General features: G+C 38.8%; 1 protein-coding gene across 5 annotated transcripts in view; it reads right to left on the bottom strand.

Moving 5' to 3' along the window:
• SH3KBP1 (SH3 domain containing kinase binding protein 1) overlaps positions 1-16,233 on the bottom strand; it is a 220,043-nt gene that overhangs the window by 52,191 nt on the left and 151,619 nt on the right. For all 5 annotated transcript variants that reach the window (XM_048932215.1, XM_048932205.1, XM_048932195.1 and 2 more), the window contains one exon: positions 7,129-7,204. In XM_048932215.1, coding sequence (XP_048788172.1) covers positions 7,129-7,204 — 76 coding nt within the window. The remainder of the gene's footprint in view (positions 1-7,128; positions 7,205-16,233) is intronic.

Genomic DNA, 16,233 nt, shown 5'->3' with positions numbered 1-16,233 from the left:
TAAAGAACTCCACACTGATGAGAATTCACATACACGTCAACCGTGGAGTCAGTTCTACAACCCCTAGAACCATTATTTTCCATTATATTCCTCCCTGTTGATCTTTGAAAGTCAACTGGCTGGTCCTGGGCATCCTGCTCTGGGCATCTCTGCTTGATCAGTGGTTGGATCCATCATTAACTCAAATAGAATTGCTCCTGACTGCAACCTGCCACAAACAATTTTCCTTGGAGGTGTCAGACCTGTGTCTGACACTTGCTGCAGTACTGCCACGGGTGTAGCCCTCAAACAGCTAATGTAAATTGGAAGCAAAAAGGACCTAGTAGGCTAACATAGCTTATCTATCTCTGGTGTGCAAGAAAGAAAACATTTCTGATTCAATACCAATGATTAAAAAAAGAAGTAATACATTAATAATTGTAAAGACATTCATAACTAAATCCTCTGTATACTCAGCACAAAGGAAGACTTGAATATTAGTTTAACATTTCCTCTTCCCTTTCCATTCTATAAATAAAGGCACCAACTTTCATCTAGAAAATACAGGAGCCAGCACTCCCATTCAGAAATCTTAAAAAGCAGCTGTCACGAAAAGAGGTTACAACACATTGCTGTGCAACAAATACTCCTACGTCAACATGTCTAACAAATAGAAAGTGAATGTGCATTCCAGCTATTAAATAATGTATACAGTGTGATATTCTAAAACAGCAGGCTTAAAAAGACCAAAGAAATGCTCACAGGAATTATTGGATCCTTTGTAAAAAGCGCATGTTACTTTCTAGAAGAGTTAAGCTCACACTCAGTTAAGAGTTAAGCTCAAATGTCTCAGTTTTGATGGCCTCTAACCACTACATCACAACTCATTTCAAAAAATGGAAGGGATGTCTAATTGCTAGTTCACTGTGATATGAATAAAGGCTTTGGATCTTTCTTTGTGGACGCAGTTGGGATGTTTAATCTGCACACTGCCCTGTCTTCCGGACACTACAGTAACACTGCGTCTACAATGCAATGTTCCTTCATGGACTAACTATAAATTCCACATTAGGAGGGAAGTCTAGTAGAATGAATCACTAAACAACAGAGAGCAGCCAGAAATGCACAGAAATAATACTATCCTGAAAGTGGTCAACTCTCAGCCAAGGTGTGAATGAATTCCATGCATCTGAAGTTAAAGAACATTTCCATCAGCAACAGTCCGGTATTCATGTCCCTTGAATCCTGTAGTGGGCAAATCTTCATCAGTTCCTCCTTCTGTCTAAGGGCCATACATTTGAATAAGGATGAAGACATTGATCAACAGAGCGGACGGAAGGCTGTGGTTTTAGTGTTGAAAAATGTCTGTTGATAATCAGGTAATTAATTGCTCTCTTTCTTCTTTTTTAAAAATACCTCCTCTAAAAGTATGTGCCAATGTGGATGCCACAGTCAGTAGCTGGTCAGAACCAGCTAGACTAACTGAAAAACTCCTAGTCTTTCATATATAGGAAACTGCTATGAATCTTCACCTTGCAGATCTGGTATCAATAACTCTGTTATCGCATGATCTCTCTGCCCTCCACATCAAACTCTTGAATTTTTTTTTTTTTAAATATTCAGATAGCAGAGAAATAAGGAATTAAGCTAGAAAAAAATGACCCATCACAAAAAAAACAAATCAAAACAAAACAAAAAAACCCATTGTGAGCACAGGCAAACGTTGATGCACTGCACAAAGAGCCAGGAGACATTTCTGGATAAGCATGAGAGAGAACTGAGAGTGGGACAAGAACGCAGGATGAAGGCACTGACATGGAAAAAATATCTTGGTTTATGTACATTATGGGGTTGGATTCCTTCAGTGTGATTCACATTGACATACACTAAATCAGTATGTTCCTCTGCCCAGTGAGGACCCTCTGAATCACACTGCCAGGTCTCAAAAACACTGCTGGATTTGGGTGACTGGATAAAGTCAGCTTGCAAGCTTCTCTTATGAAAAAGCTGGTCTAGCATGACTTAAGTAAGCAAAACCAAAGTCAAGCAGGACTCAAAGTAGTATGAACCTCCAAATTCAGATTAATAAAAGAAGAAAAACATCTAATAAAACATGTAACTTATGTACAAGAATTGTCCTTACTCAGCAGAGCACAATATATCAAAAGGATGTAATAGTACATAATTTCCACAGTTATGTTTAAATAGGAAGGAAAAAAAAAAAGATAAAAGGCAATACTAATTTCAAATACAGCAGAGAGCACACAGTAACTTGCTGAATTTGGGCTTTTTGTAAGTAGGAAAAAAAAAAAGGTCAAAGTAACATACCCAATTACAAGCATGGTAAATAGTTTTAAGCCAAATTAAAGCTTCAGACTAAGATACCAATATTAAGCATTTTACATTTGATACCCAAGGCTGGGTTTATAAAATCACAGATGGTTCTTCCAGAAGCCTCTCTTTCTTTCCTCTGACCTGAAGATATGTTTTAAAAATATACCTCTCCATAAGCCCCCAGCAGTAGACATCTTGGAAACTCTAAGGGAGGAGAAAAACATGATATTCACGAGCTTTTCAGTCCTCATTTAGTAATTCAACAACAATTTACTCTTTTAGACCACAGTCTCTGCTTATGTACTTGCAGCTGCTCCCAAGCAAAGGAAAACAACCTGTCATATACAATGGACATTTCTCAGGGGATTGAGTGAGCAGATGAACCTTGCCATATGTCTTGAAACTCAAACAAGTTGGATCTAATGCAAGATGTTCAGTTTCTTGCCTTATACATTCTAAGCTGAGAGAGCACGGGCTAGGTACAATACCATTAAAAAATATGCATCCCCGAGTACCTTCCGTGATTTTTGAACCACAGTGTTTCAGCTAGACTAGAAACAATGATGACACAACAACAAGCACTTTATTTTCTCTGCCCACAACCCCTGCAATCCAATCCTTCGAAATGAAGAACAAAGTCATCGCTAGATTCTTTGACAGAGCCCCAAGAGTTTCCCAGAATCATCCTCATCAGTCAAAAGCTGCAAGAATAAACAGCAAGCAAGGAACTAGATATTTATAACAAGTTGCTTGCCACTGCCCATGCAACACTGAGGAAATAGTCTCAGGACTACCCCAAACAATAAATAAGGCTATCCTCCAATAAGAACTGGATGATTTAGGGGGATAGTTAACATGCATCTTCTTTTAACACCTTATGACCCACAGTCTGTCCTGCATTCAAAATATGGGCTATTTGATACAGCCTTAAGCTCCAGAAAAATATTTCCTCAAAGAGGGAAAAAGGCAGCAACAGATGGCCTTCCTACAGAATACAGCTGCTGCATTATCTAGGTTGTCACAAGCACTGTATTTCACCCACAGAACGCAGTGGCTTGATGTACATTTATTTTGAGAGACTGGTTAAATATTGTACTGTCCAAACCAGAACTGGGCAAACTGAATTTACTGCATCAGCAGAACCTGCACATTTTAAAAGGATGCCTCTTCTATTTGTTCTTCTGCCAGACTCATAGAATGAGTTGAGACATTCAAGACCACTGTCCTCAGACATACATACCCTTTCATGTAAGTTGCACAGGGGATAGTCACTCTGGAATTTGCTTTTCTTAGGCTACGATGATCTAGGTTCCTCTGCTTATTTCTGCTGCTCTTTCCTTAGTGTTAGGCAACATCTGTTCTGCCTCAAGGGAAAATCTGCTCCATCTCACATAATCTTACTACCGGGCATTGAATTTACCTGTCTGGCTTTTCAGAAATTGATAGTTAGTTTTTAGTAAAGCAAACAACCATCAGATATAGTTGATTTTTGAGGCTTAAATATTTCTCCTTCGATGAAGTCTAAATCATACAGAAATATTAAGTGAGAAAACTAGCAGCATTAATTTAGTTATCTTTGGGCTTAAGCTTCCTCTTTTTAACTACTGCTCAAATAAAGGTTTTCTGAAATTGAACAAAATCTACAGTGTCTAGGGAAAAATTACATAATTGTTACCAAAAACATAGAACAGATGGGGAAAAAAAACCCAACAACTCAGCAGAATTTGGCTTTATCATTAATCACTGCCTTCAAGATTCATAAATGGATAGCACTAAAAAAATTTCATGGAACTGCAACAGACTCAAAGGATCAAAACACCACCTCATTAAACAAAACAAAACAAAAATATCCGGAACTAATTAGGGCCTCATTAATCCAGACTCAGCAGCTCCTCATACTCTTTCTATCGTCATGCAAGAAGCTTAGCACTTGCTAGGATTTTGGTATTCCTATTATGTAATTGGTTAACATGAACTTAAATAATCAGTGAGTGGACTAATCAAATTAAGTATCACGGTCAGTGCGCTTTCTGACTCACTGTCGTTGCTTTTTTGCTGTCTGTGCACTTACACTTCATTTTTGCAGTCTCAGTAAGCTGTAATGGTTCTGTCAGTCACTGTGAATGCTTTGCTGAATTCCAAAATCCAGCAGAGCTACTTGAAAATTGATATGTATTATCTACAAAACAGCCTTTCCACTGCAAGACACTTACAGTAAAGGCAAGCTATTTCATTGCAAAACAAATAATAAGATAAATAATCTCACCCCAGAGGTTTTTATATTTATACTTATACAGGAGTATAAATACACATAAGTCTGAGCCACACATAAAACAGTTGAAAATTCAACAGCAGATTTATTCCCCTAGAAGACTATGCAGGCACAAACCTAAAACAAATAGTTCTTCCCTCTTCTATTCAAAGATGCATTCTTTTATTCCTAAAAAGTTACCGATATTTCCTTTCCCTTTCTGTTTTCCAAGAGACCACTAGAGCTCTCCAAGTCTTTGTGCTTTTGCTGTACTGTGTGTTTGAGCAAAAGCCATTCTGTCTTCTCTTTGATTTTGATAATGATCAGCTATTTATTTCACAGAATCAGAATCACAGAATGGCCCAGGTTGGAAAGGACCTCAAGGATCATGAATCTCCAACCCCCTCAACCCATGCAGGGCCACCAACCTCCATATTTAGTTCTAGACCAGGCTGCCCAGGGCCCCATCCAACCCAGCCTTGAACACCTCCAGGGACAGGGCATCCACAACCTCTCTGGGCAGCCTGTTCCAGCACCTCATCACTCTCATAGTAAAGAACTTAAGAATTTAACAAATTCTGAAGGTCATTTCTTAAGGAAATTCACATAGCAGACTGCTGGGAGATGCACCTATAGAACATACAGTTATCTTTGCTCTGACCAGCTTCTCCTACTGCAAAACTTGGGCCATCTTGTGCATAGCAGGGAGCAAATTGCATCCATGTTCAAGTGTCAACCACTCCCTCATCTCACTGGGACAGGTATAGGAAAAAAAGCAGACTCATTTATCAAGATGTGAGAGAAGTCAGCAACCAGCATTCTTCAATGTAGCCCCCTGTGCACAAAAGGAAGGTGGTGCTGCTCTCTTTTTCTGGCTCAGTAGGCTAGTCCACAGTGCAAGAGCTTTTTTTATCTAGTACAGAATAAGGAACAACAGCATCAGTCATGAAAAGAAACAGGAGGAAAATCAAAAAACATATTACTACTCCTCTACCAATGCAATTTCTCTTGCTTCAAGCATACATCTCTGGCAGCAATCACAAGGGAACCCAAATCACATACCCATGAGCTCCCGCTCCATACTAAGCTTCCATTTCAAACTACACCTTTGGAGAACGGCACAGTACCTTGTTCAGTTTAGCAATTAAAGGCTCCAAGGACACCTGGTACTTCGCCATTCCAGGCCAAAGTGAAAAAAGCTCAAGTCTAAGAGGGAGGGGTATAGTGTGTCACTGTGGAAGGCAGAGTTCTCCAGCCCTTGCTGGAGGCTTTCACGTTTGTTTATACGTGGTACAAGCATGAAGCTTCAGTACCATGGGGTGTGATTTTGTAATCAGTTTGAGCTGCCAAAAAAACCCACGAGTTAATATGGAGAAAGGTATTGAGCATTTCTTTGTCTGGCTCAGTGCAAGCATTGCTGCCACAGGTGGGAAAGCTATGGGAGCACCCTTTCAGATGACACCTACCTGTAGGCCAGCTTAACCTTATCAAGCTGCAGATTGGGAAAGGTAATTCCAAAGCACATTCATTCTGAAGTCCTGCTCTACAGTACCAGTTTGCACGCTTTTCAATACTTAAAACTCTCACTTCCTCCAGGCAAATGAGTTATTGCAGCACTTCACATTAACAGCCTTACTTCACAAAGGGAACAAGATAAAAGGATGCAGAAAGTCAATTACCATGGTCCAGTTAATGAACAGTAACAGTAACTCACTAAGCTGTTTCAAGCTGCTTTTGAAATTCTGAGCTGATAGCATGTGGTCGTTCCTGCACACTTCTGGCAGATAGCTTCTATTTTCCTGCTACTCCTTGTCCTTCCTCAGTTGGTATTTCAGTTCTGAGACAAAACACTATCTGTTAACTATCTAAAAAGGCAAACATGTCACGGAAGGACTTAAAAACTCAATACCTTCTATTATAATTCATTTCTTTTCTAATATATGGCTATGTTCTCTTCCCTCTTATTGTTTCCTGCAAGTATCTATAACGTTTAGCCGTAACTTCATACAAGTTAAAACAAAGGACTTGGCATTCTCTTACAACTGCTCTGAGACCTTTCTAGAAGATTTAATTATTCCTTTTTGCTCTACTAAACATCTAAATAACCAAATAAAACCGAAGTTCGTTGACTCGGTACCACCCACACAAATATGTCTGCTACAGAAACAAAGAAAAAAGAGGAAAAAGTAAGAGTGCTCAGAACCACAGATATTTTTCTATGACCTTCCTACAAGTTACAACTGAAGTTGGATCTTAACTAAACTCTGACATGTTCCAAAGTATCCTCCAGGCCAAAAGCTGATCATGTAATTTAACTTGATTTCAATGTCAGGAAACTCAAGGTAGGACTATCAAAGCAGAAACAATTCAGAGGATTCTGTGAAACAAAATATTCTGTCTGTGTACCACCTACTCAAAGTCTGTCCTAAATATATCCATCTGCATCCTTGCTTTTCATACGTACAAGATACTACTCTTCTAGCCAAAACCAGGAAAAGTGCTCAGTTATCTTTTAAGAGGCTCAATAGCACAAAGTGCAAAGAAGCAAAAGCTATGAAACCTACTTTTTGTTCTGCTGTCCGCTTCTGTTTTTGTTGGCTCCTGAGTTGCTGTGGCTGGAGGTACTTTCTTCCCAACAGTCTGAAAAAAAAAAATAGTTATTCTCCTTTAAGATCTGCAGGCTCAATTAAAAGTCAGATAACAAAAAAAACTTAATGGAAATGCAAAATATAGGAATAGAGACAGAAAAGAAACAGAGGCAAATTGAACTGTACAGAGATTTGTTTGTAGGATATTTGTTATTTATTTATTTATTTATTTTTTAAACAACAACAATATAGGACCCATAATAATCCTCAAATCCTCCCTTGAAATTTTGTTTACTAATATTTTTAACCATCAACTCCTTAACACAGCATTAGGGTAAAGTCACAGAAGTTTCATTTGTGGATTCGGTGCCAACAGTAAAATTGAAAGAACTGAAAAAAAACCCCTTGATTTCTTTCCATACCGGGAGCATTCATTTCAGTCATTTCACGCTGAATGCGACTTTTAAGTTGACATCTCTTTATATGTTCCATATTTTTGCTTGCTTTAAGCAAAAATAACTACTTTACAGAGGATTATTATGATAATTATCAATTATCAACCTCAGCTACTCTGAAAGAACAGTAGAAAACATTGTTTGCCCACAGTGCAATAGAATTGTTGATAATCATCTTCAGGCATCTTAACCGACTTACATGCATGCCACCTCCTCTCTTCCTATCAGGAAAGCCATCTAGCTTGAAAATCCAGATCACATGTAGTTGACAATAATAGTAAAATTATTATTTCTTTATATGAGTACTTATAAGCCCTAGCTATAGTTCAGCATACTAGAAATACATGAACACAAGAAAAAGTACTCCACACTGCAGTGACTTTCAAAGTAAGAGGCAAGACAGCTAATACTTAGTCTTGAAAAAATTGGTGACCATGAATAAAACACTGGCCAATATGATAAGCAATAGGAATTTAGCAGTTTAAATAGCTCAAAAGTTTCAGCGTACACAAAAAATAAGAAGAGCTCCATTTTTTATGCTGTGCCAGAACTTTTCTATGGAAAGGAACAAACATGGGTGCTTCTGGCTGGCAAAAGAAAGTGCAGCTGGAAGAGAAGCAATTTGGAGAGCTGTGCACACGACAGTCATCAAATGTGTGTTGACAAGCAAGACAAACTACAAATTGCAATACCCTCAAGTGTCTTGCTGCTACTTAACTTGTAAGTGGCAAAAGAAACAATGATGGGCTTGTAACTCTGCTTCCAATCCTGAGTTTTTTAAGTGCTGGGAATGAGAACAAAACTCTACAGAACCTCCTAACTTCTTTGCTGAGGTAGGAACGACAAGAGAGAAGAATTGTCTGCAGCAGCAATCAGACAGGTAACAGAACAACCAGAGATGTCAGACTCCTGCAAATCAGGAGACAACAAAATTCAAGGAAAGAGCATGGGCTGGCTGTGCTGAAGAAACTAAGCCAAGAAAGATGAAGATGAAGAGCTGAGTCTGAGATCCAGCTGGAAAGCAACAAAAACTGCACTGGAAGAGATGCAGGAAGAATCTGAAGCTACTAAGCATTCACACAAACAACCTAATTCCTTTTGGATTAAACCTAAAATGTAGCCAGGAAAGCATCCAGGAAATAGGAGGAAGGAAGTAGTGTATTCCAGTACAACAGACAAGCTGCAATGTAAAACGAAATTTAAGACTTCTTATTTTATAGAAGTAGATGCAAGTTTAATGCTTGAATACATTCACTCATCTGCTTATATGGTGTAGTGCAGGTGATGTATCAGCATGAGGAACCAATTGACTCCTTGGGAGCAGAAAATCAAACATCACCCAAACAATGCTGCTGGTTATTTGGAGTTAGGAGGCAGGTCAGAAAGCAATTTTTGCAGCATGAACCAGAAGGCCCATAATAACCCCCCCTCCTGAAAGAGTCCTTCCTAACCACCAGGCTGCAAATGCAAGCAAATTTCTGCATTTTCTCTGTCTCTGTATATCTTGAATTCTTGGCTGCAGAGAGCTCTCGGAATCAGCAAAGAGAGAATCACATTCTCCTCTACCTTAGTATCCCTGGTCTAGTGCTTCAGAGACACTTCTTTCCCTCTATGCTCCTCCAGCATGCTGACTGCTAAGTCTCCTTTCTAAGTGGTGGCAGTCAGCCAAGTTCAACCTACATTACTTTTAGGTCCCATCACACAAGAAACATGTGTTGGAAACTGAGTTCAGATGTCCTGATTCCATGGCCAGGTTAACTCCCCAACACACACCAGAATGTAACAACAACATGGACTGAATTTAATCTCACTATTTCTGCAAGGCAAGTGTAATTAGATTATGTGGCTGTCAGACACAAATCCCTCTAATCGCCTGGCAAACAAATCCTAAAGATGAAAGGGGATGAGAATTCTTCTTGCTGCAGAAGCAGCTGATAGAAGCATGAATAATGACCGTGATCTGGTGTACAGATATTCAGAGGGTTGACAGAGATGTAAGCAGCAACTTGCCAATCAAAAACCAGCTTGGTTTTATGAAGCCTGTGGAAGGATAGTCGCCCATTAAATCACAGGTTCAGTTTAATGGCAGAGGCCTTGATGTTGATGTGGTACACTACAAATCCCTATCACTGCAGAGCAGTTTCCTCTGATACTGAATTAACAGTGATTACAGAAATGACTGAGGTGGTACACAAAGTCTCTCGGATGAGGTCACAGCATAACCTAAATTTTTATATTTCCCTTCATTTATGTACTTTGCCTTATTGGCAATCCTTGTGACAGAGAGCAACACCAAAAAACTAAAGCAGACAGCGCACAGTACATACGTGAATTTTTCTCATGTGAGGGCACATGAGAAAATAGTTGCACTTCCCTGCAACTATTCAACCCTGACCACAGGAAGAAAAGTAGACCTGTGCACAAGTTTCCTCCTCCAGGATATTTTAAAATTGTATTTCAGGGTTTTTCATTGTTGTTGCTGGAAACTGACTTGTCTATTTACTTTAGTTATGCAGGTCCTGTATCTCTAGAAGATTTCATCTGAAAATTCACATCAAACTGTCACTTAAGCACCAGCTAGGTTGACATGGAAGATTCTGTAATACTTCTTTGTACTACAGGAACATACTTATCCTTTCACCCCCCTTTAAAAAATATGGATTTCTCCTAGGAACAGCTTACGTACCCAGTAATAAAGGGAAAGAAATGGTTTACTCAGCGTCAGGATTTATTCTGGAAGGCATATTGAAGTCCTTATTCCAGATAAAATACTTTGGGACTGTTATTTGAAAATAAAACTCTGTGAAGATGTTCTTAAGGAAGACATAGAATATTCATGGATTCATCCGTATGAGCTGGAAACACTGCTGTTTTTAAGCTTAATATCATTTGTCAGGTTGAATAGCGAAAATATAACAAAATGCACTGACGCTTTTATACAGAGGAAGAATAGAGTCGAGAAGTGTCAGAAAACCTCATGGATTGGGTCAGGGGAATAAATGCACCACGCTTCTTTGACTACAATACTTCCTTTAACATTCAACTACTATTTCTGAATGTTGTTCACATGCATCAGAATTTTCTTTATATATACGTTTATGTGCAAATCTAAGGCCAGTGGTAGCAAAAATATAAAAGCTTTATTCTTTATTGTACTCCTGATGCACCATTTAATAACTGAAAGCATTTTTCTCACAAAGAAATAGAAACAGCTGCTAGATTCTTCCAGGCGTGGATGAGTCTACATATAAACAAGCTTCTCGGTGAGTATATTTAACATTGGTGTTTTGGGGGGGGAGGAGGAGTCAAATTGGTTTGCTGTTTTTTGTTTCCCCACGTTTCCAGTGTTTATGGTACATTATCAAGTCCTTTTTGCTTCCTACCTGGACTACCCCAAATTCAGAAAAACATTAAGAGTGCTAACATTAAAAAAAAAAAAAAACAGAAGGTTTTCAGATGTCCAAATGCCCTCACTTTGTCAGAGACCTGTAAAATAAGAGAGACGTCTGGAATTTTTTTTTTCACCGAGACACCAACCTTCAGCTCCAGATGAAATACTTTCTGTGACAGTATGACCAAGTATTTACTGCCCTGGGGTTTCCCAAAAGGACAGAGTTAAGTGTTTTCCTAAAAGGTCATCACACAGCACTTCAAAAAGGGTAATGGGAATTTTAAGAAGCCTTTATAGAGAAAATAAAAATTCTTTAGGGACAGTGTGAATAAGTACCTGCTTGCGCATTTGACTGACTTCGTTGTCTAAATAGCTTCTTCCTCCTGCCAACTTTCTACTCATCCATGCTTTGGTATAAATACCATCCACGTGCTTCTGAACTATAATTAGTAATATTTTTAGTATCAGCTGGATAGATACAGTCTGTTCAATGCATGCACAGCTAATATGGAGAGCTCCAGCTGCCCAAGCCGCACACATGTCTGTTGATATCACCTATGAGGAAATTCCAACCACAACACAAGGTAATTTCCTTAAACTAGGTTAGATGAATGAATGAGGCAGGAAACAAGTGTTCATCGAGTCCTCAATTACAAACACACTGTCACAAGGACAGGCAAGCAAAATAGCTTTTATTCTTCTGCTTGCTTGTTTTCTTCAAGCTTGCACAGAGGGGCAGGATGCAGCATGTCTCATAACTGCTGTGAGCAAGAGAAGGAGCAGCTCCAGTGTTGCCCAAGGCTACCCACCCAAGGTGGTCAAGTGCAGAGGAGCCACCTTCAGTTACCAACTCCTGTTACCTCCCTCTGCAGTGGGAGAGGAGAGAACTAGCCTGTGTTAAAATGCGTTGTAGATGGGAAGAAAGAAGAAAAGAGATTGCAAGTTATCTGCTTCCCTCAATAGCTGCACAAATTACTGGTATAGAACTGAGGCATGGAAATTAGTGCATATAGGGGTAAGGTGAAAACCAGCAGCAGCGCTCATTTATACCAGCTCAAGCTCATCAGGAAAGTATGGTAAGCATCTCAGTGTGCTTCAGTAACTCCAAAGGATCATGCTCAAGGCAAACCAAGGAAACGTTGCAACAGTGTTGGCTTCTACAACATTCAAAAAATGAAATATGAATGATGTTCAGATACATGGCTCTACACACCAGGTGATACTTCCATAAAGAATTGATGCTGTAACCGCAGGATCAGGTATGGTGAACATCCACAGAAGTTTACCAGCATTTATCTCATATTCCAGAAGGTAAAAGTGCATTTCTTCCAACTGATGTCTATATTAGAACACTTTTGGACTTGGATGAACAGCTCCTGAATGACAGCTACTTACACATCTCAAGCGTGTCTTTGAAAAGAAATAAATCCTATGAAAAGTTTTACCCATGAAAAGTTATAAAATCTTGTATTTAGGTTCTGTGACAGGCATGCGAACTGGTACCTTAATACTTTTCTGCCTGGTGAGAATCAACTAAACTCATAACAAAAATGTCCCTTCGAGTAACATCTTGGTCTTACCAAAGAAACAAAAGTAAAGACTTCATCCCACCAGATCTCCTTAAAAGTCAGTGTAATTTCAGCCAGCAGCATGACTCTTGACACAGCTAATAAGTTCTGACAAAGTGGGCAAGCTGTTTTAGTCAGCAATCAGCAGCCATTTGGGGTTCTGTAACTGCTCACTGGTCTCTTCTGGGAACTGGCTACTGCTCTAGCACCACTTTACAGAAAAGGAACACTGATGCAGTCAACAACTATACCCTGCTCAAACGTAAACGGCTTTTGAAATCAGGCTGCATATGCAAAAATTCTCAAGGTATGTAGGGAAAATGTTTTCTAGTGTTCACACAGAAATTGATAGGCTTTCCCCAGTTACAAGCATTATTTCATGAATGCAAAAACAAAACAAAACAAAACCAAAAAAACAAAAAAAAAAGGGGACTAAATTAGCATCATAGTCTAAATTGTATTACTATGCTCTAGTTCTCATTCCACAAAATGGTAAACAGGCTATGATTACATTATACCACACTCAATTCACTTGGTGCCCTAGAAATGGAGTACTGAATGTGACAGCACCTTGCAATTGCTGTATCCGGGATGCACTGACAGTCAGGACACCGGAATACAAGCAGACAAGCAAGCAAGAAAGTAAACAAACAGAAGGAAACAGCACAAAGGTGTCCAAATAAGGGAAATTTTAAAACAAAACATGATTTCACTGGGGTTTGTTTTCTGATTTCTCTCAGACGCCTATTCTTCTGGCATGTTTTTTTACGACTAACCTAAGAAGCAAAACTACCTCTTCTCATCAGTTAAACTGCATGAACTACATCATGGGTAAAGAACAAAACGAGAGCAAAATGCTGTAAATACTTCAAGAATGGTCACATCTGCTTTGATTACAAACGGTTACATTTTTCAAAACAACTAACTTCTAAAACATTTAATGAAAGAAGTTACCAGTGCTTTACTTAGCTGGGTTGAAAAGTATTTAGAAATGATATACAAAGAAGGCCTACAAAATCAATTACTAGGACAGACAGAAAATGATTCATGTGGTTCTAAACAGAATCACAGGGGCTAGAAGGGACCTCTGGAGATCACCCAGTTCAAGGCCTGCTAAAGCAGGTTCCCTACAGTAGGTTACACAGGAAAGCATTCTGGCAGGTTTTGAATATCTCTGGAAAAGGAAACTCCCCAGTCTCTCTGGGCCATCTGTTCCAGGGCTCCGTTACCTTCAAAGTAAGGAATTTTTTCCTCATGTCCTTATGGAATTTCCTATGTTTCAGTTTGTGCCCATTGCCTTTTGTCCTGTCACTGGCTACAACTAAAAAGAGCCCGACCCCATTCACTTGACTCCTGCCCTGTAGATATCAGCATGGATCCCCCCTCAGCCTTCTCTTCTCCAGGCTGAACAGCTCCAGGTCTCCCAGCCTTTTCTCATACAGGAGATGCTCCAGGCTTCTCATCATCATCTCAGTGTCCTTCACTGGACTCTCTCAAGAAGATTCCTGTCTGACTTAAATTTCTGAGGTGTTTCTGCTGTTGTTGTTATTGGTTTATTTTTAGTCCATGCACTAGGAGATGCAATTTTTATTTGGAGTTAATATTTTTATCTTGTTTTAATTAAATGTCATCTACTAAGTAAATTAGTTGTGATTATTTGTAATTGTAACGATAATTTACCTTAGCTATTCAAAAGAAATTTCAAAATTTAGGGTTTTACCCAGAACCTGTTTTTGCTGCATTACAACTAAATGCAATTTTATAGATCATTTATGTGAAATGAATATGACTAGATCTGAAGAGGAAAAAAAAATCCATTAAGGTTATAAAACACACAGTTAAAAATCACTGGAGGCTGTGAACACTCACCACAAAAGCTCTCTAAGTTTACCCTCATCTCATACATTTCCCCAGGCTTGCCAGTACTGATCTGTTTGGAGGTACAATATGAGCCTAAGAATGATCTGGATTACAAATGTCTCAAGATCTTTTAATATCCTGGAAACCTCATTCTTTGAACATATGGAAATGGAATATTGAACGTGGTACACTTCAGGAAGTAAATCTAAATAAAGCAAGGTGACATAAAAACAAAGTGATAACACAAGAGAAACTTCAAAGGCTTACACCAGTTCTTCTGTTCCCCTCAAACTAACTTTTTCTGTCAAAGACAAATCAGGGAAAACAAACATATATATTGAGAGAATAATTAGACAATTCTTAAAAACCACAAAGCAGCAACTCTTAATTAATTTAAATCCACTGATTTGTAGGCCAGTACAAACGCTTTCAATTGAGAAATTACAGAGTAAAAAGTGATTTATGGTATATATAAACTTGGCTCCCTGGTCCCCCTTCTGTAGGTCCCAGAGTCCAGAAACTTCCTGTAAATCTAAAAGATTACAAAACCAAACATAACAGCTACTGTAATGTAAAATCCACAACAAAGTAATACAGAATTGCATATTTTCTTTAGACATCTCAGTCTTTTCACGACCTGTAAGATGAATGAAGTACATCACAACACAGTCAGTGAATGGTGTACAACAAGTCGCCTACATGCTAAACAAATCAGGCTCTGTCAGGTAATCCTGGCAAGGCTTTAAATGCCTCCGATTTTACTCTGATAAAGTGCTATAGACTTAAGGTGTCTTCAGAGACACAATAGGTGCAGTATTTCACTGCATTAATTCACACTACTCCCTCAGTGATGATACTGATGTTTATGCTGAGCTGTAACCATTTATGTCCTTCACACTCATGTAATTTATATTTTGGAGAGACTCAAATCTTCATAGTGTGCAAGACATCTAATTAGAGGGACTGTTTCACAGATTCCTAACTTCCCATTTGCAAATACAAAACAACTCTTCAGCAATTTCAGAACTGCTTAAATGGAAAATTACTGTAGTTCTTGTTTCCAGCTGTTAAGCTCCATTAAAAATGACCTGAGCCAAATGTCCCATCCAGCCATCCACGCACTAAAACTAGCAGGTGTTTAACAGACCACCAGCAGTCCATAAAAACACAGATGAAGACTATCTCCATCAGCCTCATGCAAGTCCCTTGAGAAACATGTGCTATTTCAAATAACATTCAAACAAATAAGTAGGTAAAATATGAGATGCAAAATTTTTGTTTTAACTTCTTGGATAAAAATGAGGTGTAGGAACAAAGCTTCAATGAATACAAACAATGAAATCATAGGATCATAGAACATCCCCAGTCGGAAGGAACCCACGCTGTCATACTCATGAAAACTCTGTAGCTCGGAAAGCAGAACAGTGTACATCTTGTTTTTTCCATCATTACTCTCCACCATGTACCTATTCTACCAGCAGATGAGTTCAGACTCCAAAGCTTTAATAACTTGGTATCCTGACAAATCTTAAATTATGGACAAGGAAGGCAACAGATAGGCTGTTTTCTCCTCATATGTTTGAGCTGACAGGAGAGAAACCTATATATCTTAACTCAGACACTTTGTAAGATTCCTATTTCTTTGAAATTTGGACTTCTGACATTTGATGCTGCCAGTTATGCCAGTTTCAAACAGCTAATGAACTCAAAATCTGCCTTCCAAAAAGGCTAATATTAAGAAAGCCAATGGAAGAGCTTAGATTAGGTAGATGCTGCTGAAACAAATGGAGCAAGACATATCAGAATC

This window comes from Lagopus muta, chromosome 1 (assembly GCF_023343835.1).
Source record: "Lagopus muta isolate bLagMut1 chromosome 1, bLagMut1 primary, whole genome shotgun sequence".
In the NCBI taxonomy this organism is placed as follows: domain Eukaryota; kingdom Metazoa; phylum Chordata; class Aves; order Galliformes; family Phasianidae; genus Lagopus; species Lagopus muta.
Note: the sequence above shows the minus strand (reverse complement) of the source record. Positions and strands in the feature narration are given on the sequence as shown.